The sequence below is a fragment of the Saimiri boliviensis genome (assembly GCF_048565385.1).
Source record: "Saimiri boliviensis isolate mSaiBol1 chromosome 19 unlocalized genomic scaffold, mSaiBol1.pri SUPER_19_unloc_4, whole genome shotgun sequence".
NCBI lineage: Eukaryota > Metazoa > Chordata > Mammalia > Primates > Cebidae > Saimiri > Saimiri boliviensis.
In genome coordinates this window covers 391,218-412,424 of record NW_027412505.1, presented here as the reverse complement: position 1 = coordinate 412,424, position 21,207 = coordinate 391,218, and the positions used below count along the sequence as shown (strand labels likewise).

Genomic DNA, 21,207 nt, shown 5'->3' with positions numbered 1-21,207 from the left:
GAAGAACCCAATTACAGAACAGCCTTTGGGTACTCCAGCACTGGCTCTCATAAGCAAGTTGTGCTTACCCTCTAGCAGGAATGTTATATTGAGAATTTGAAGGAAAGCTTGTCTAGCAAGAACTACCTGCTCTAGTCATCCTTAATGGTCTATATTGGGCAAGCGGTCATTCCACCAAATTTAGGTATGTAGGGCAAATTCCTTTCTCTTCAACTCAATAAGTCATTCTATCATGGGGGTACTACAAAAGGTTTTGTACAAACCTACATTAGCATATAGTAATCACTCCCCAATGGTAAGTTTCTGTGATGAGTCATTCCAATAAATGTACCTGTACTTGTGGATTTTTTTCCCCATAGTATCCAGAATTTTGCTGCCATTACCCATGCACTGTGAATTCTTGGAGAGGTTTATGTTTTCATAATCACCTGCAGCCATGACTTCCAAACATCACCGAATCTTTCTCTGCTCCATGCTTGCTGTTATTTCTTATTATTCACATCTTGGCACTGATGGAACATAGCTCCAACCCCTTTCTATTATATTTACAGAGAAACAAATTACTTAAAGTCTTTACTGCAGTTCTAAGCAAATAAAAGGAGCTTATAGTCAGCACCAGATGCACCATAAGAATGGACATAAAAATTTCTCATGGAAAATGTCTGCACATGGCTTGTCCACCTCTTTCAAAAAATCTGTCTTTTTTTAAATTATACTTTAAGTTCTGGAGTATACGTGTAGATCTTGCAGGATTGTTGCATAGGTACACACATGCCATGGTGGTTTGCTGCCACCAACCCCCATCACCTACATCAGGCATTTCTCCCAATGCTATTCCTTCCCAACCTCCCCACCCCTGCTATCCCTCCTCTAGCTCCCACCCCCCAACAGACCCCAGTGTGTGATGTTCCCCTTCGTGTGTCCATGTGTTCTCATCATTCAACTCCCACCTATGAGTGAGAACATGTGGTGTTTGATTTTCTGTTCTTGGGTCAGTTTCCTAAGAATGATGGTTTCCAGCTTTATCTATGTCCCTGCAAAGACATGAACTCATCCTTTTCTGTGTCTGCATAGTATTCCATGGCATATATGTGTCACATTTTCTTTGTCCAGTCTATCATTGATGGACATTTGGGTTGGTTCCAAGTCTTTGTTATTGTGAACAGTGCTGTAAACATACGTGTGCATGTGTTTTTATAACAGAATGATTATAATCCTTTGGGTATATGCCTAGTAATGGGATTGCTGGGCCAAATGGTATTTCTGGTTCAAGATCCTTGAGGAATCACCACACTGTCTTCCACAATGGTTGAACTCATTTACACTCCCACCAACAGTGTAAAAGTGTTCCTATTTCTCCACATCCTCTCCAGCATCTGTTGTCTCCTGATTTTTCAGTGATAGCAATTCTAACTGGCGTGAAATGTTATCTCAATGTGGCATTTCTCTAATGACCAGTGATGATGAGCCTTTTTTTCATATGTTTGTTGGCTGCATAAATGTCTTCTCACACCAAAGCGCCTGCGGTTTGGGTGAAGCAGCCTGAAGCAAGTCAACGTGCCACTGCCTGGGGCCCAGCTCAGAGGCTACCAGGGATGCCCCAGTCTGGTTCCCTGGAGTTCATAGCATCCTGTTACCTGGATCTGCACATGGGGGTGCCTTTCTGCATCTCGCCATCAGGTCAGTGCTCCTCCAAGCTCCCTCCTGCTGGCCTGGAGACAGCAGCCTGAAGCACACCCCTACTGCACTCCAGCAGAGCCCTCCAGACCAGAAGCCCTACAGCGGTTAGCCCTGGCTTGGACACTGGGCCTGGGGAACCAGAGCGGGAGCTGGCCGCCCAGCTCCAATCCTGTGGCTCCAGAGTGCCCCGTCGCCAATAGCCATGTGGGTGCAGACGGGTGGCAAAAGTGCCTCAGGCAGGGTCTGGGCTGGATGAGCTGCTTGTGCTCACAATATTGAGGCCATTTGCAGCAAGCTCTGACAGCCCGAGCTCCAAGCTGCAGCTGCAGCCACCTGCACCAGCACCGCCCAGACTGTCTTGGGGCGTTTCTTCAGAGGAAGCTGTCAGCATCCTCAAGTTGCAGGGGCTCTAGACCCAGCACTGCTTCAAGAGGCTTTTTCTCAGGGGCGGCCTTCTCTTCTCAATGGCCTGAAACCTCCATCAATTCCCACAAAATTTACGGGGAACACAAGGACTGGCGCGCATAGGTTGCACACGTCGTTCACTGAGCCACGTGCAGTGATAGCACCTGAGGCGCGCACGCTGCACACTGTGGCTCGCCTGCAGAGGCTGGGACACGCACACGCCACACACGCACGCTGCACGCTGTGGTTCACCTGTGGAGGCTGGGACACGCGCACGCTGCACGTTGTGGCTCGCCTGTGGAGGCTGGGACACGCCCACGCTGCACGTTGTGGCTCGCCTGTGGAGGCTGGGACACGCGCACGCCGCACGTTGTGGCTCGCCTGCCGAGGCTGGGACACGCGCACGCCGCACGCTGCGGCTCGCCCGCGGAGTCTGGGACACGCGCACGCCGCACGCTGGGGCTCGCCCGCGGAGTCTGGGACACGCGCACGCCGCACGCTGGGGCTCGCCCGCGGAGGCTGGGACACGAGCACGCCGCACGCTGGGGCTCGCCCGCGGAGGCTGGGACACGCGCACGCCGCACGCTGGGGCTCGCCCGCGGAGGCTGGGACACGCGCACGCCGCACGCTGGGGCTCGCCCGCGGAGGCTGGGACACGCGCACGCCGCACGCTGCGGCTCGCCCGCGGAGGCTGGGACACGCGCACGCCGCACGCTAGCGCTCGCCCGCGGAGGCTGGGACACGCGCACGCCGCGCGCTGCGGCTCGCCTGTAGAAGCGTGGCCTCGAGCACGCCGCACGCGCATAACGGCTTGGCTTGCCTGTCGCGGTGGCTTGGCTTTGCTGTTCCTGGCTTAGCGTGGTGTTCCTCGCTTGGCTCCGTGTTCCTAGCTTTGACTGACGTTTCCTCCCTCGCATTCCTTGGCTGGGCCTGACCTTTTATCTGCTGAGCTTGGCATTCCCCTGGCCGGGCTGGGTGTTTCCTTGGGTTGGAGTGGGCTCTCCCTGGGTGGGCGTGGGCTTTCCCTGGGTGGGCTGGGCTGGGCTGGGCTCCCCTCCTGGGGTGGGCAGGTTCGGGCTGGGATTGACCTTCCTCTTCAACCAGGTTGGAAACCCGGAGTTTCCTGCTAGTCGGTCAAGCTGGTTCGTAGAGGCGATCTGCCCGCTACTACTGGCCTCCCCTGGCTGTTAAAAGCAGATGGTGGCTGAGGTTTGTTCAAAGCCGGCTGCCTCCGCTATGAAGAAGCCCTTTGGTCTCAGGAGCAGGATGGGCAAATGGTGCTGCCACTGCTTCTCCTGCTGCAGGGGGAGCGGTAAGAGCAACGTGGGCACTTGGGCAGACTATGACGACAGTGCCTTCGAGGAGCCAAGGTACCAGGTCCGGCGAGAAGACCTGGACCAGCTCCACAGAGCCGCCTGGTGGGGTAAAGTCCCCAGAGCCGATCTCATCGTCATGCTCAGGAGCACTGACGTGAACGAGACGGACACGGAACAAAGGTAACTGGGCCTCGCTGAGAGGAGGCGGGATGGTGGGGATGTGCCCTACTGGTGTGGGGGCGCTGGCGGGGTGCCCGGCTTTATCGTCTCTGCAGGCCCCGCACCGTCCTGGCTGTGGGAACCTCAGAGGGGTCAGGGCACAGGCCTCTTTATGAGCAGCAACGTGAAAACAAAACTTTAACTGATTTCCAATCAAATTATAATTTCCCTCGTAGAACACTAATAGACTGTCTTAAAGTGATGTACCTCGCAAAACTAAATCGTTGCAGTGGATTATTTTCAATGTACACATTTTAAAACAATGTCATATACATTATAGAAAGGTATATATTGAGAACTAAGTTCCATAGTATATCAACTTCTGGCTAAATATTCTTCAAATAAAATTCAATGTGTGTTTCATATCAATGTATCCTATGTAAATATGTTATTTACTGAGAAACCTTAGAAGGAAAATAAATGGGAAGATGGTTTGTGTCTTTGAATAGGAAGACTAATTTCTCTCAAGATATGAGCTCTTTCTGCGGGTGTTGAACAATGAGAACACATGGACACGGGGAGGGGAGCACTACACACTGGGGTCCGTTGGGGGGAAATGGGGGCGGGACGGGGGTTGGGAAGGTGGGGAGAGATAGCATGGGGAGAAATGACAGATACAGGTGAGGGGAAGGAAGGCAGCAAACCACACTGCCATGTGTGTACCTATGCAACAGTCTTGCATGTTCTTCACATGTATCCCAAAACGTAAAATGCAATTAAAAAATCTAAAAAAAAAAAAGATATGAGCTCTTTCTGTATTTATCACTTTGACCTAAACCAAATGAAAATAGCAAAGTTTTAGCATTTTTAAATTAGGCATGCTGTCTGTTACTGTGATAAATTAATTTTTTTGTAGCAGAATAGAAAAAGATTTGCTTTCCAGATGTCAAAATTTGCTTGTGCTATTTCCACAAATTGTTTACTAACAGCTGAAAAGACATAAATGAGCAGAACAGAATAGGAAATCCAGAAATAGTCAAATGTATGTAAGAATTTAGTCCTTGATAAAGGTGATGTTTTATATTAGTAAAAAACTTAATTATTCCTAAGTGAAATGCAGGCTGTTTGGAGAAACCTAGCTAGATTTTTATGTGACAAAAATAAATTCCTGCAGTATACAGTAAAAAACTTTAAATACACAAAAGGTGAAAAGTACCAGAAAAAAAAAAACACAAATGCCTATTTATATATGCATATATAAATATTTAGGTGAAGTCTTTGTCGCCCAGGCTGGAGTATAGTGGTGTGATCTCGGCTCACTGCAACCTCTTTCTCCCAGGTTTAAGCAATTCTCTGCCTCAGCCTCTCGAGTAGCTGGGATTACAGGTGCCCATCACCATGCCTGGCTATTTGTTTTTGTATTTTTAGTAGAGATGGGTTTCATCATCTTGGCCAGGCTGGTCTTGAACTCTTGAACTTGTGATCCACCTGCCTTGGCCTCCCAAAGTGCTGAGATTACAGTTGTGAGCCACTGTGCCTGGCCTATATATGCAGATGTATTTTTATGTTCACAATGACCTTCCTAAGAACCTCCCAAAGCAAATATTCTGAAAGTTGGCTTGGCAAAATAAAAAACATCCGTATATAAGAAAAACATTAACAGAAGTCCAACATCTTTACAAAACATGTATTTTCATTTTACAGAGAATTCTTTCAAGTCAACCAAAAGACAACTAAATAAACTCAATTTAAAATTGGGCAAAGTAATTTCTTTGTATGTCTACCAGTGATCTACGCACTTAGGAAAACATAGTGTTCTGGTAAGAGAAGGAATTTAAGCTAGAGGAGGAATGAAATACTGTTTTCTATTTCACAGAAATTAGAAAATACTGTTTAGAAATTAAAAATATTTTCTAATTTCTAACAGAATTAGAAAATACTGTTTTCTAATTCTAATTTAAGTTAGAAGAGGAATGACAAGCCAGGTTCAGTGATTCATGCCTGTAATCTCAGCACTTTGGGAGGTCAAGGAAGGTGGATCATGATTTCAGAATTTGAGACCAGCCAGGCCAGCATGGTGAAAGCCTGTCTCTACTAAAAATACAAAACTTTGCTGGACCTGGGCCTGGTGGCGAGTACTTGTAATCTCAGATACTTGGGAGACTGAGGCAGGAGAACTGCTTCAACCTGGGAGGCATAGGTTGCAGTGAGCCAAGATTGTGCCACTGCACTCTGGTCTGGGGACACAGCGAGACTCCCTCTCAAAAAAAAAAAAAAAAAGGGGAATGGAATATGCTTTTCTATCCACAAAGTGTGTGAGGATGAAGAACCGTGGTATTTACACAGTTGCTTAAAGTTTAAGTTGCTGTGACTTTTCAAATAGATACTTTGGTGGTAAGAACTCTATTTTTAAAATGTATATGCCTTTTACTCATCAATTTCATTATTCTGAAATAGCTTTAATAAATGTATACATCTTTTTTTTGTATTGCTTATAATAGCAATGTATTGAGAAGAACTCATATGAAGATTTTATGAACAAATTTCAGTGCATCCATGGCATGGAATAATATGTAACCATTGAGGGCATCAATAGATAGAGATATGTTGACATGCAAAGATGTAATTTGGTATATAAAGTGAGGAAAAAATCTGTTTTACATATACACCAACAATCTGCTTTTGTGTTAGCTGAAAAGATGTAGAAAATATGATCAAATTTATTTCTGGGGATTTGTGAGTGAAGTTTTTCCCTTTCTCTTATCTGTGATTTCTGCAATGAACATCTCAAAAGTTTTAGTTAAGTTTCAGTAGTCATGAAATAATCCTTGGGAAGAGAAGAAATATGCTACTTGCATAGATACAAATAGTTTCTCACATTCTATTATTTATTTTTATTTCTGTGGATGGGTATCTTCTGTAAACTTTTACCCTATCCAGAAGTAGAGGGAATCTGTTTACCTGTTCCAGTAGATTTTATTGTACATTCATTTTATTATATATTTATCTTCTCCTTATATATAATGTGTAAAAACTGTGGATTAATGGTTTTACTTTAGTTATATATGAAAATTAAAATAGCAAATATAACTGATTATTACTATTACAAATGTATTCCTCTACAGGAGTTTTTTTAAAATATTGAACTCACCAGCTGTATCCTTTCAATCTATTTATTCATCAAACATAAGCCAGACACCTATTTTGTGGCAGGCATATTCTACTGTCTCGCACCTATTACGTCGCAGGCATGTTCTACTCCCTCTCAGTGTCCTTCATCTTTGAAAACTTCATGTTTACATGTTGGGGCTGGGCAAACTGAGATATTTAAAATTGGGGTATTAGAACTTAATCTCAATTGAAGCTTTTCCTCTCTCCTTTCAAACAAAAGCATTTCTGAAGGTAGAAATAGTAAAAAGATAACCTTTAATTGTCCTTTAAAATTTATAACAATCTTGGATAAAGACTGTTTTAGTACTTTTAAGAACTAAAATGGGATACATAAACAGCAGCCACAAAAAAATAATGAGAGCATGTCCTTTACAGGGACATGGATGATGTTGGAGGCCATTATCCTTAGCAAACTAACACAGGAACAGAAAACACCAGATACCACATGTTCTCACTTACGGTGAGAGCTAAATGATGAGAACACACAGACACCTACAGGGGAGCAGCACACACTGGGCCTATCAGACGGTGGGGGTTGGGAGGAGGGAAAGCAGCAGGAAATAGAAGGAACAGGTAGTAGGCTTCATATCTGGGTGATGAAACAATCTGTACAACCCCCCTTGGCACACATTTACCTATGTAACAAAACTGCGCATCCTGCACAGGTATCACTGGATGTAAACGTTGAAGAAACTCCACAAATAGTTTTCCAAATCCTTTTTTAAAAAAGAAAATTGCTAATAGTCTTAAATCCTAATATTAATGATTAGAAATACCTGATTTATGTACATTCTGTAATTCTGAGTATTGAAAAAAATGAGACATACTTAGTCATTTAAATCTCAAGTTTTCTTTGGCTTAAAGTTTTTTGAAAACCAAAGTAAGAATTAGTTTATTTTAGAAATTTGTTTTTGTTTTCACCTCAGCCTTCTTATTTCATCTAAATGCCAGTCATTGGACTAGAACTGTGCCAGACCTCTTATATTATAACGTGGCCTAGCTAATGTAAGGCACCAGGCATTGTAAGATGCCTCATTATTTTACGTCCAAATAAGATAATTATTTAAATGCTGCTAATTAGTTATAGTAAATCATGAATTACAAGTGACATTCCAGTGTAAGAAATGTTCAAACGTGGAATCATCTTAGAATCACTAAAATAGAATGTTACCTGTAATCCTTAAAAACTACCTCAAAGTGTAGGTATAATTGTATTATCTCACTCAATTCACATGTCTCCAGTAGTAGTAGTAAAAATTATAATATCTAGCAATTGAGCTGTTGTGTTAGGAACTATTCTCTGTCTTTTGTGTAGAGTCTCATTAAGTATTACAGTGGTTTTCTCTGAGAAAGTTACTATTTTCATTCCCATTTTATTGTTGAGGAAATTGAGATACAAAAAGGCTAAGCAACATCTAGGAAGTGACAGAGCGGAAAGAGGATTCCAGCCCAAGTTGAATGGAATCCAAGGGCTATGCTCTTTCTGTTCAAATAGGCTGCTCTTTCACTCATACAGTGAGTAAGGAGGGGTAATAAATAGTATACTTTCTTCAAAGGAAAATGCAATGTTTGTTTTGAAGGCAGAGTAATAGCAGACTGTTCAGTGTTTGCAATGACATGAATTGCTGAGGTGGCTGTAGATAGTGCACTACAATTTCCTAAAAAGTCTTCTCACTCCCATAGAACTGCCCTCCATTTGGCCTCTGCCAATGGGAATTCAGAAATAGTAAAACTCTTGCTGTACAGAAGATGTGAACTTCATGCCTTTGACAGCAAAAAGAGGACAGCTCTAATAAAGGTATGCAGTAGCCAACTGTATCGGCACGAGATGGATTTGATTTCAATATGTAGAATAAAGATGAGTTTTCTCATTTAAATATAGCTAGTTGGTGAAACCTGTGGAATATTTCTTTTGAGTTCCTAGGATTTAAGATTTGTTTTTGGTCTAATACTGACAGGCCGTACAGTGCCAAGAAGATGAATGTGTGTTAACGTTGCTAGAACATGGCACTGACCCAGACCTTCCGGATGTGTATGGCAATACCGCGCTACACTATGCGGTCTACAATGAAGACAAATTACTGGCCAAAGCACTGCTTTTATACGGTGCTGATATTGAAGCAAAAAACAAGGTATAGATCTATCCATTTTATTTTCAAAATACTGAAATGTGATTGTTTTAACACCGACCTCCTGTGTAAGGGTTAGTTTTCTGTATTTGGAAGCTCAAGCGTACCTGAATGAAAATATTTTGAAATGACTTAATTGTCTAAGATTTTATTTTAAATATTGTTAAATTTAAAGAAGAATTAGAGGGTACAGCTTTTTTAAAAATGTACTTGTGGTAAATTTCTTTTTTTGAAAACACTGACATTGTAAAAGGTAATACTTATTGCTTTTTCCAATTTTTCTTTCCCAGGTTTTTTGTTTGTTTGTTTATTTGTTTATTTTTCCTAATGACTGTAAAATAGTAAAATTTGCCCTGGAAATAAGTTTTACATTAAAACTCCAAGAAAACAAAAACATGTTTCAGTGAATAGAAATCCTGCTGCTTTGGCAAATTTCTAAGAAAAGTAATCGATATGAAGTGATGTATCTTGAGTGGCAAGGCTTAGGGTAACTCTGATTGCTCATGAGGGAGAAATGGAAAGGGGAGAAAAGAGCAATCAGAAATATCAAGGCTAGTTTGGAAATTAGGTAATGGAGGGGAAAGACCATGAAACGGTTGTGTGTGTGTGTGTGTGTGTGTGTGTGTGTGTGGTGGTATTCATTCGTTTCTTTTGTATGGTGAGACAGAGTTCTCTTCAGTTTTAGAGAATGAGTTTTCAGTTTGGGAGAGGGAGTTAGTTATAAATTGCCTGGAGATCAATGTTAGGAGGCCTCTGAGGAACCAGATTGGCAGTGAATAGGTGGTAATGTAGTGGGAAACCCTTGAGCAGAGGGAGTAACAGGTACTTAACTGACTCATGATCCTCTTCTGGTAGAAATAGCCAACTAGAGTCTCAATTCTGCTTTCTAATCTAGAATGTCTTGATGGGAAGGTGGGAGATAAGGAGCTTATAAATAACAAGATCAAGTTGGATTTTGAGTTTACTAGACCCTGTTCTTCTCTTACCTGGGAAAATTATGTGGTGTTTTCAGCAAATGAATCTCTCTCCTACTCTTTTCTCTTTTTGGCCAAATCCTCAAATGATAAAGGGAATTGGTCATGTGGCTAAGAGAGGACACCGAAGTAATTATCTATTGCACTAGTTTTCAGCTAGAATTGTGCATCTCAGTAACCTGAGGAAAAATTTTAAATAATCTACAAGTCTAGGCTCTCCCCTGAAGATTTTCATAAAGTAAGTCTAATAAATCCTGGACATGTATGTTTCAAAAGGTTTCCTTGAAGCCAGGCATGGTGGTGAATGGCTGTAGTCTCAGCTGCTGGGGAGGCTGAGGGGGAAAATTGCTTGAGCTCAGGACTTTGAGTCTAGCCTGGGCAACATAATGAGACCTTTCTCTAAACAATGATGACAAATTCCTCAAAATCTGGATACACTCCTGCTGAGGAATCACTGAATAAATAAGTGTAATATATAAATTCTTACATCTCAGAAACTTAAGATCTCTAGAATAGTTGCAGTTGGAGCTGGATATGTGCTAATTCCTTTATATCTTTCATTTCCCATAATACTAGTTTGACATTTTTGGGGGGTGGGAGACAAGGTCTCTGCCAGGCTGGAGTGCAGTAGTGTGATCACAGCTCCCTGCAGCCTTGACCTCCCCAAGCTCAGGTGGTCCTTCAACATCAGTTTTAGTATTTTTTTTTTTTTCTGAAGTAGAGATGAGTTTTTTGCCATGTTGCCCAGGCCAGTCTTGAACTCCTGGGCTCAAGTGATTCACCTGCTTCAGGCTTTCAAAATGCTAGGATTACAGGTGTGTGCCACCGTTGCTGGCCTAATCTGACTTTTATCTCTGTGGTTGGGATGTTAAAATGAATATTATTGGCAGTATCAATCAGCTTACGGAATAATACCTTCTCCTAACATCAGTTATTCACTGCCATTCAGAAGGTCTTTAGAAATTTGCAGTGAGTAGTCTTCAATAAGTAGAGGATGGTCCTCTCAGGATTTTGTGTCTCTTTGTTACCATTCAAGTGCTTAGCTCAGTAAGTTGTTAGTAAGATCAGAGTTTTCTCAGTTAGAATTGTAGCAAGTTCTAAACTTCTTTGATCAATTGAAGCTTTATTACAGACTATCCAGTATCTCTCTAAATGGTATTGGGGAAACTGGCTAGCAGTGTGCAGAAAGCAGAAACTGGACCCCTTCCTGACACCTTACACTAAAATTAATTCCAGATGGATTAACAATCTAAACATAAGTCTTAACACCATAAACACCCTAGAAGAAAACCTAGGCAAAACCATTCAGGACATAGGCGTAGGCAAGGACTTCATGGCTGAAACACCAAAAGCAATGGCAACAAAAGCCAAAATAGACAAATGGAATCTAATTAAACTCCAGAGCTTCTGTACAGCAAAGGAAACAATCATTAGAGTGAACTGGCAACCAACAGAATGGGAAAAACATTTTGCAATCTGCCCATCTGACAAAAGACTAATATCCAGAATGTGCGAAGAAATAAAACAGATTTATAAGAAAACAAACAAACCCAATCAAAAGTGGTCAAAGGATATGAACAGACACTTTACAAAAGAAGACATATATGAGCCCACCAAATGTATTAAAAAATGCTCATCAGCACTGGTCATTAGAGAAATGCAAATCAAAACCACATTGAGATACCATCTCACACCAGTTAGAATGGTGATCTTTAAAAAACCTGGAGACAACAGATGCTGGATAGGATGTAGAGAAATAGGAACATTTTTGCACTGTTGGTGGGATTGCAAATTAGTTCAACCATTGTGGAAAACAGTGTGGCAATTTCTCAAGGACCTAGAAATAGAAATTCCATTTGACCCAGCAATCTCATTACTGGGTATATACCCAAAGAATTATAAATTGCTCTATTATAAAGACAAATGCACACATATGATCATTGTGGCACTGTTTACAATAGCAAAGACCTGGAACCAACCCAAATGTCCATCAATTATAGACTGGATAAACAAAATGTGGCACATATACACCGTGGAATACTATGCAGCCATAAAAAATGATGAGTTCATGTCCTTCGTAGGGACATGGATGACTCTGGAAACCATCATTTTAGCAAACAGACACAAGAACAGGAAACCAAACACCACATATTATCACTCAAAGGTGGGTGTTGAACAATGAGAACACATGGACACAGGGAGGGGAGCATCAGAGACTGTGGTCGGTTGAGGGGGTCTAGGAGAGGGACAGCAGGGGCATGGGGAGGGTAGGGAGGGATAATGAGGGGAGAAATAAAAGATAGAGGAGGTAGGGGGATGAAGGCAGCAAACCACCTTGCCATGTTTGTAACTATGCAACAATCCTGCATGATTTGCACATGCACCCCAGAACCTAAAGTACAATAAATAATAAAAAATAAAACGTTTGTAGAGCATTTGCTTAATCAGGATGGCAGTTTTAAACACTGAAAACCATGGAGTTATTGAGACTACATATAGGGATTCTGTAAATTTGGTTTCACTAGTTCTGTGAACTGATTATTTATTTAGTTACCAATCTGGAAAACTTAAATACAAATTGATTTTAAATGAATACATGTTGGAAAAATTGTTGAAATGGGCAGTATGAGACTTAGTAGCAATATTTATTGCACATTGGAGCTTGATCTTTTGGTAAAACATGAAACTAAAGAAATATTTTACAAATTCTTGCTTTATACCCAACAATTTGTCTTAGAGTTTGAGAATATAGAGCTAAAAGATACAGCTCTTTGTTTAGATGGAAAAAATATTATCATCCAATAATACCACGCCAAACGCTGGCATAGAAGCAAAGATTCCTGGAACCAGTAAGTGTTTAAACTGAGTTTTTGAGATGATCAGAGTTAATGTGTTGAGGCAGAAGAGAGGTGTCTCCAAGGGAAAGAGCAGTGTGTGAGAAAGCACCGAAGAGTAAGAAGGAAGTGACTATAATTTGTTTACTTTCTATGAGTGTAAGTTTATAGGATCTTATATAGTTTCCAGTTCAGTTGAGAAGTCCATAATTTTTTGAATCAAATATCATTTTTGCTTTTATTGTTTTACAGTGTGGCCTCACGCCACTTTCACTTGCTGTATATGGACAAAAAGAGAAAATGATGAAATTTTTAATCAAGAAAAAAGCTAATGTAAATGCAATTGATAAATTTGGAAGGTATAGTTATTTTTTTTAATCTCTGTGTTGTAGAATGATAGCAGTCACTCAAGTCATAAACATTTATAAGATTAACTTATTGCAACATAGTGATCAGGATCAACAAATCAGTTAAGTAGAAAAACAATTAGACTGGGCAACATAAAGAACAGTTTTAGTGGGATTCCTCTTACTACACTGACTGATGTTATTATGTGACATTTTTGGTTATATGATTTATGTTAGCTAAATGGATTTCATATTTGTCTCATGAAGTGTGAACTTTAACTTTTAGTTTACTTATGACTTAGTATTGAACTTAACTCTTTCTAGTAGTTTTTAATCTCTATGTCTTATATGCTTTTCCACTAATACACTTTATTAAACATAAATAGGAGTTGATAATCATTTTGTCTTTTGAATAACTCTGTGATGAGTTGCTTTCTTTGAAGAATATTAATGTTAGCTTATGCCTCCAAGACAATTAATTGCTATTCCCACATACTGTAAGTTCATCAGCTTTTGTTTTAATTCCAGTGTATTTTGATGTTTTGATTATTTATTTATTTATTTGTTTGTTTGTTTGTTTGTTTATTTTTGAGACAGAGTCTCGCTCTGTCACCAGGCACCAGGCTGGAGTGCAGTGGTACAATCTCTGCTCACTGCAAACTCCACCTCCCAGGTTCAAGCAATTTTCCTGAATCGGCCTCCTGAGTAGCTGAGATTATAAGCACGCTTCACCATGCCCAGCTAATTGTTGTATTTCTTAGTAGAGACTGGGTTTCACCGTGTTGGTCAGGATGGTCTCAATTTCTTTACCTTGTGATCCGCCTGCCTCGGCCTCCCAGAGTGCTGGGATTACAGGTGTGAGCCACTGTGTCTGGCCTTATTTTTAATTGGTATGGAGAGAGGAAGTAGAGATAGTTTTAAGTGGGTACACTGTTCCTTTAATGAAGGCAAGGTGTAGGTGGGTGATAAGAGAAAAGAGCTAGGCTTCGGATTCACACAAGACTGGGTTTAATTCCTAGCTTTCTTACTTGATAGGTGTGTGACCTTGGCAATGTTATTTACCACCAAATGTGTTGTCATATATGAAAAGGAGGAGAATATCTCCTTCAAAATTGCCTGTGCATAAGTAAGAAAGATGTGTGTGTGCGGCATTTAATTCAGTGCCCAGCACACGCTTATTGGCATCATTAACTGAAACTATTATGACTACTGTTTTCACCATTCTTATTAATATTACTGCTTTCAGCATGCAGATAGCTCTTATGTGACCCCACAGCTGATTTTCTGTTACTGTATATCAGTCTCGGGAAGCGGGAAGGAAATCTTTACTTAAATCTTTGTTCACTTCAGATAAGTGGCCCTAGCATAGTTTCTTGCCCATCAAAGGCCTTTAAATTAGCAGCTTCTACTATTTAACACCCACTGAGATAAGAGGTTTTCTTTTTGTCCCTTCCTTTTAACTTTGGTGGTATTTTACAGAGATTAACACTTGAGCCCCCAAGATGCTTATGTCTTTTAGTGCATGCAAATGTTTAATTCTGCATTGACAGGCAAGATACTAAATGGGTAAAGTATGCCAGATTAGCTTACAACTTTATTACAGTTAGGGAAAAATTACATCTCTGTCATTTTAGGACTGTGCTTATACTTGCCGTATGTTGTGGATCAGCAAGTATGGTTGGCCTTCTACTTGATCAAGATATTGATGCATTTTGTCAAGATAAATCTGGAAAAACTGCCAGGGATTATGCTGTGTCTAGTCAACATAATATGTAAGTGTTTACATGAAAAGTCTAGTTAACACTAAATTAAGGCTTAAAATAATTACAACAACTGTATCTTATATATCAAGTGAGATGTAGTAGTTTGGTTTGGGTAGTTTTAAAGTGGCAATGAGTTAGTCCCCTGCATCAGCTAGAAATCAAGCAAAAGGTAGACCGGTTAGAAGTACCAGTGTGTGCAGGATTCTTTATCTCAGGACTTGTAAGACCTTTATGTTTACAGATTCCAACATTGTTCATTTCATCCAAGTATAACACCTATGAATGAGATAAAAAATAGTGTCACATCTTTCTTTTTTTCTTTTTTTGATTAGTTATTTGGGTCTTGAAATGTCCAGTTTAGCAGAAAGTCATTTACTGTCTTCTGAAGACTATCTCTTCCATACTCTTTGAATTTTTCAAGAACCAAAGGGATTTACTAAATCCAAGGAAGACAATCCCTTTTATCAAATCAGAAGGACTAGAAACAAAGGGCACTCCAATCACTCTGTTGTTTCTGTTGATTCTGTTGCGTTTTTGCCCCTGAAACTGGTCCTGCTGCCTGGTAATGGTTGATCTTTGACACCAAGATGCCCTTACTGATTCAGATCCCTCAGGTCTTCATGGTGATTCATACAAAGATGTTGAAGTTACAGCGTTTTTTAAATTCACATACCTATGCTTATATGCTCAGCCATTATTCCCAAAGCACCAGCACCATTCTCTGGCAATGTGACTTTATCCACACACAAAATGAGCTAATTGACCATCTCCCCCATATTCAGCCTAGACTTAGCTGAGACCTTCATGGTAAGAGATCCTTTCAGGCCTTTGTTGGTCTTTTCTGTAGCAGATATTCATTGGGCTTGTTCTAAATGGTCAGATAGGTTGAAATAATGTGGCAGGAAGAGATGAGTGTTTCTTTCTTCTTTGCTACCAGTTCTGTACCCTCATGCACCTTTATATCCTGTATAATACCTGAGGCAGTAGAAAATCCCATATTTACCTTCCCAGAAGCGGCGGACTCCCAGTTGTGATTGGCCCCTTGACTGAGCTGTTTTAAATAATAATGAAAATTGCCCAAGCTACTTGCAACTCTACCTCAATATTTAAAAATATTTTCAAATTCTACCTCACAGGAAGCTATTGAAGAGAATTCTCAGAATCTCAAGTAGGTTAGTTGGACTTAACAGAGCCATACCTTGTCCATGTCTCATCACTGAATGGAGGGAATCCATGAGCCCTGCACACTGGGTGCCAGAACATAGGGATCCATAAGCCCCACACGTTGGGTGCCAGAATGTAGGGCTCCATGAGCCCCACATTGGGCACCAGAATGTAGGGAGCCACCCCTACATCACCTGTGGGTACCCTGAGTTTGGTGGCAACAAAGGAATGAGAAAAAGAAAGATGAAGAGAGATGATGGGACCAGAGGGCCATCACTTATTACTTTGGAGGTGACAGTGAAGGCCCTGAGCTCTGACCATCCACTCTATTTATTGGTTACAATCACTTTGATCTACAGGGTAGGGGTGGAGTAATGGTGGGGAGAGGATGATGGTGGAGTGAACCAGTGAGCCAGAACTGAATCAGTGAACGGGAAGTGGTGTGTCATTCTAAGGATTGATAACAGTGGCAGTTTGGGGGTTTCACAAAAGAAGAACATGTGGTTATCTTTAGCTTGTTATCTAAGTACAGCTGATGGAACACAGACCTTACAAGGAGCCCACAAGTCTGGCTACATCATAGTTCTACGAAGAGTTTTTATAGCCTTGAGCACAATGTTTATGGTAACAGAGCCAAGGTCACCCTGCACTGGAACATGAGGCATGAAGAGGCCTTCCTCCTCAGAGGCCTCCTGCGGCCTTCCGCAGTGTATTATTCCCTGCTTATATGTTACTCATAACCAATTTATGTAGGTACTCTGTAAGTTCTTTCTAATCACGTGTAAAAGTAGAACTTTCTGTTTGCTTCAGCAGTACCCATTCTCAAATTGAAACAATAAAGAGAAAAATAGCATGGCTTCCTGCATAAGGAGGCCACACAGATTTTTGAAGCATTCCATATTTTGCACAGTCAGTGGAAGGTCATTTGACTGTTTGCTGACTAGCTATAATGCAACAGAGTGATTCAAAGCAAAATGGGTGTCACCAAAATATTGAAGTTGTTATTTGTACTGCAAAAATAGTCATGTAAGGTGGTCTATGAGATAACACTGGAACTGAATAATGTGTGTGGTGTTGTGTGCAAAATATGTTGTTAGTATGTATCTTGCAACTTCTTCATGGAACCTAAAAATAAATGAAAGTAGGGTTTTGGTCTCTCATGTCAGCTGGAGATGAACATGGATATAAAGCATCATCCTGACAAACATCTGCTGTTTGAGAGTTTGAGTCTATAGGGAAGGATCATTGGTCCCAGCCAGGTCTTAACGTCCATTGGTTTTTCTATCCTTAGTGTGATTGATAGACTCCATAATAGTGGACAATCATGTCATCTACTTTAAGGAGTTATTTATCAATAAATTTAGTTACAAACTGTGAAATAGTTGAGATGCTCTGAACTATGAGCCACAAAGAGTAGGACAACTAATAAGCAAAATTAGGACTTAATAACATTTCCTGAAAACAGCAACCTTTTCATATTGGAACGTATGCACAAAATACAGATTGGGTTTTATTTGAAATTCCAACATGATTTCAGTGATAAAATTTAGGAACAGATTATTCCATTGCTTTAATATTTCTGTGAGCTTTTAAAAAATGTTATCTTGTTAAATCTTTATAACAATCTAGTGAAATAAGACAGCAAAGTTCTTATTTTGTAGAAGATGACATTGAGCCCAAGAGGAGCAACTTGTCCAAGAACAAATAGCTGTTCATTATGCAGCTAGGACTTATGCAGAGTTGGTACACATTATGTCAGACTAATGCGAGTTAACTTACTGGGTCATAGTGCCCTTGATTTCTGACTATTTCACTTTACTCTTTTTCTTGTTTATGATAAGTTTGTAGAATGTACACATAGGTGGATGGAATAATATTGTTAAGTTCTGATATTCTGATATTGTTTGAATTACTCTAAGCATTTCACATTTGGTAAGTATTTTTTTATCTCAGTATTAAAAGTCTTTTTATTTATTACATTTTTATACACAGAATTTGCCAATTACTTTCGGACTACAAAGAAAAACAGAAGTCAAAAAAGTTTTCTGAAAACAGCAATCCAGGTAAGACTTCTGATAGTGAGTTACTTTAGGCCAGTTGTCACCAGGCTTTTTGGCACCAGGGACCGGTTTTGTGGAAGACAGTTATTCCATGGACTAGGGAAAGGTTGAGGTGGTTTCAGGATTATTCAATCACATTACATTTATTTTGCTACTTTATACTATTAATACATTGTAATATATAATGAAATAATTAGCAACTTACCGTAATGTAGAATCAGTGGGAGCTCTGAGCTTCTTTTCCTACAAATAGATGGTCTGATCTTGGGACAAAGGGCGACAGTGACAGATCATATGACATTAGATTCTTGTAAGCAGCACATGATCTAGATTCCTCATATGGGCAGTTCACAACAAGGTTCATGCTTCAGTGAGGATCTAATGCTGTCCCTGATCTAACAGGAGGCAGAGCTCAGGCAGTAAGATGAGCCAGGGGTGTGGCTGTAAATACAAATGACACTTCCTTGGTTTGCCTCCTGCTCACTTCCTCCTGTGTAGTGAGGTTCTTAATAGGCCATGGACTGGTACCAATCTGTGAGGCACTGGTCAGGAAACCTATGCTTGTACCAGCAAGGTCTCACTATTGGTGACTTCACTTCTCCTAATTTGAAATGAAAAGAGATATATTTACTTTGTTGGAACAAGATGTGTTCTTCTATCTGTGGGTTAATTGTCATGATAACAGTAATTTTGTTAGAACAAGATGCTCGGCTACCATTCATCAAAAGATTGTCATAATAAATATACAAATTGCCCAACTCTAGGCTCAGCAGATGATAATAAAAGTAGAAAATGTTTCACAATAACAAAACTGCTAGTATGCTACCTGGATGTGGACACCTAATACATTGTACAATCCAGATTGTATAAGGACACCTTTAATTTAGCCATCTATTTATCAGAGAGCTTTTGATAACAAGGAGACAAAGATGAAATTGATGTAATTTTGATCTTTAAGGTGCTCATAACACAATTGTCTCTATTTCATTTCTGTGCTTTTTCAACAGAATTGACAAAAAAACCATTTTTATTTATGTTTTAACTTGTCCGCTTAACAAATAACTATGAAATGTTTTTTAGATACATTTTTTTCTAATGCTACAGAACACAAATAAAAATACAAACAGAGAGGAGCTCATTATTATGATTATCATTTTTTATTATTTTGCTACTTTAATCAGGGCTTGCTGTGTGCTGGATGCCCACTGGAAACTTATAATTATGATTATTTATTATATTGATTATGTGCCAGACATAACTGATGAGGAATGAAAGCTTTTTGAATAAAGGTAGGTAGGATTGAAGGTAAGCATGCAGACTGAGTAGAATGTTTCAAGGTAAAGAAGCAGAAGAATGATGATTGACAGAAGGAAGATGTAACAAGATTGTGTGTCTGCCGGAAGGAACTTCTAACACGATTCCCTCTGGGAGGAAGAGCAGCAAGTGCAGAAGACAAGATGCTTGAGTGAGCTTTGCAGGGTTTGTGAGCAGTTCACTTTTGCTAGTACCAAAAGTGTGAGATATGAGAGGTTGGGAGTGAGGTGAATACTCAGCTAAGGCAAGTTTATAATAGACTTTTTAATACTATAGAAACGAGTAGGTGTTCAGCCTTGGTCATCATGGTGGAACCCCATCTCTACTAAAAATACAAAAATTAGCCGAGTGTGGTAGCCAGCATGTGTAATCCCAGCTAATTGGGAGACTGAGGCACAAGAATCACTTGAACCTGGGAGCTAGAGGTTGCAGTGAGCTGTTGTGCCACTGCACACCAGCCTAGGCAAAAGGGTAAGACTTTATCTCCATAAATAAAGGAATGAATGAATGAATGAATGAATGAATGAATGAAATGAATAGCTCTTATCTGGTGGGCCATGGGCATTTTACCAGTAGAATGCTTTGGACTGCACATACTAGATGAGCAGTGGCTAAAACAGTAGGAATCAGAGTTGTTTGGGTTGTTCAGTGATATCCCAGGATCCCACTTGTCCCTCTTTCAGCTGTGTTGTTGGCAGTGTTTTATTATGTCTCCTTTCATAGTTGGCTAATCCGCAACAGCTCCAAACATCTTGTTCTCACAACACAACATCGCAAGGGCTGCTTTTCTTCACAGTGTCTTTTAAATGGGTAGAAAACTTAGAAGCATGCAAGGGGCTTCCTGTAACATTTCATTGGATGGGTCAAACCACATGCACATCCCAAAACCAGGCACTGGGAAAGCAGATACGTGATTAGCTTAGAATACTCATTTCTCTTTCTGAAGCTGAGGAGGGGAATTGGGATAATAAACATCCCAATAGACTTGTGTTTCTTAGGCAAGAAAGAATAAGGAAAGGCTATTGGTAGGGAGCCAGCAGTGTTTGCTACAGAGGCTCATTGGAGAAATTTGAGTAAGGGAGTCACAAGATTAAATTTGAGTATTAAGGCATTCTGGTTATGGTGTAAAAGTGGTTAGCAAACTTTTCTTGTAAAGGATGAGGTGGGAAATATTTTAGACTATGTGGTCTCTGTTGTGTCTAGTTAACCCTGCTGTTGTAGTGTGAAAACCACCACGGATAACATGTAAGCAAATAGGCATGACTGAGATCCAAGAAAACTTTATTTACAAAGCCATAAGGCAGACTGGATTTGGCCTGTGGCCTGTAGTTTGCTGACCCCTCATAAAGGATTGATGGAAGGTAACCATGTAAAGAAACCAGGAGACAAAGGAAGCTTTTGCAGTAGTAGTCAGCTATAGTTTCCTTGTCACACATCCTTGAACTAGTGTCAGTGTAGTGAGAGGTTTTCACCCATGCATGGTGAAAAAAAAGAAACTTAGGAATCTTAGTTTCTCATTTAAAAATGTTGGCCTTTTTTGTGGTATTATGTCTTTTTCATTTGTTTTGCTTAAGTTTTTTTTATGTAAGAAATAACATTAATAGTTGGCCATTTTTATTTAAATAAAAGCCATTTTCTAAATGTTTATGTCCCAAATGGCAGTGGGACTATAAAGCAGAGACAGAAGAGAGGTATAGTTAATATGATTTAGTGATAATCGAATAAGAAAAGTTTGGGGGATAGAGAGAAAGCTCAGATGATGCACTGGTTTCCAGATTGTACCCTAGCATTTAACCTGGACATGCGGAAGGAATAGGAAATTTTCTGGTGAATACAGAAGAGTAAACAGTAGCAGGAATGACTGATTTTTTTCTATGCATATTTAATGGAA

At 40.3% G+C, this 21,207-nt stretch overlaps 1 protein-coding gene and 1 non-coding gene across 2 annotated transcripts; both read left to right on the top strand.

Annotated features, from left to right (window-relative positions):
• Window positions 1–3,282: 3,282 nt before the first annotated feature.
• LOC141583354 (uncharacterized) lies at window positions 3,283–19,359 on the top strand. The gene is made up of 7 exons (XM_074392565.1): window positions 3,283–3,581; window positions 8,415–8,529; window positions 8,690–8,863; window positions 12,921–13,027; window positions 14,650–14,787; window positions 17,935–18,005; window positions 19,340–19,359. The coding sequence occupies exons 1-7, from the start codon at window positions 3,283–3,285 to the stop codon at window positions 19,357–19,359; spliced, it is 924 nt and encodes a 307-aa protein (XP_074248666.1).
• Window positions 16,742–16,847, top strand: LOC141583379 (U6 spliceosomal RNA). Its single transcript, XR_012516034.1, has one exon. It is a non-coding gene; the product is annotated as a U6 spliceosomal RNA (small nuclear RNA).
• Window positions 19,360–21,207: the final 1,848 nt, after the last annotated feature.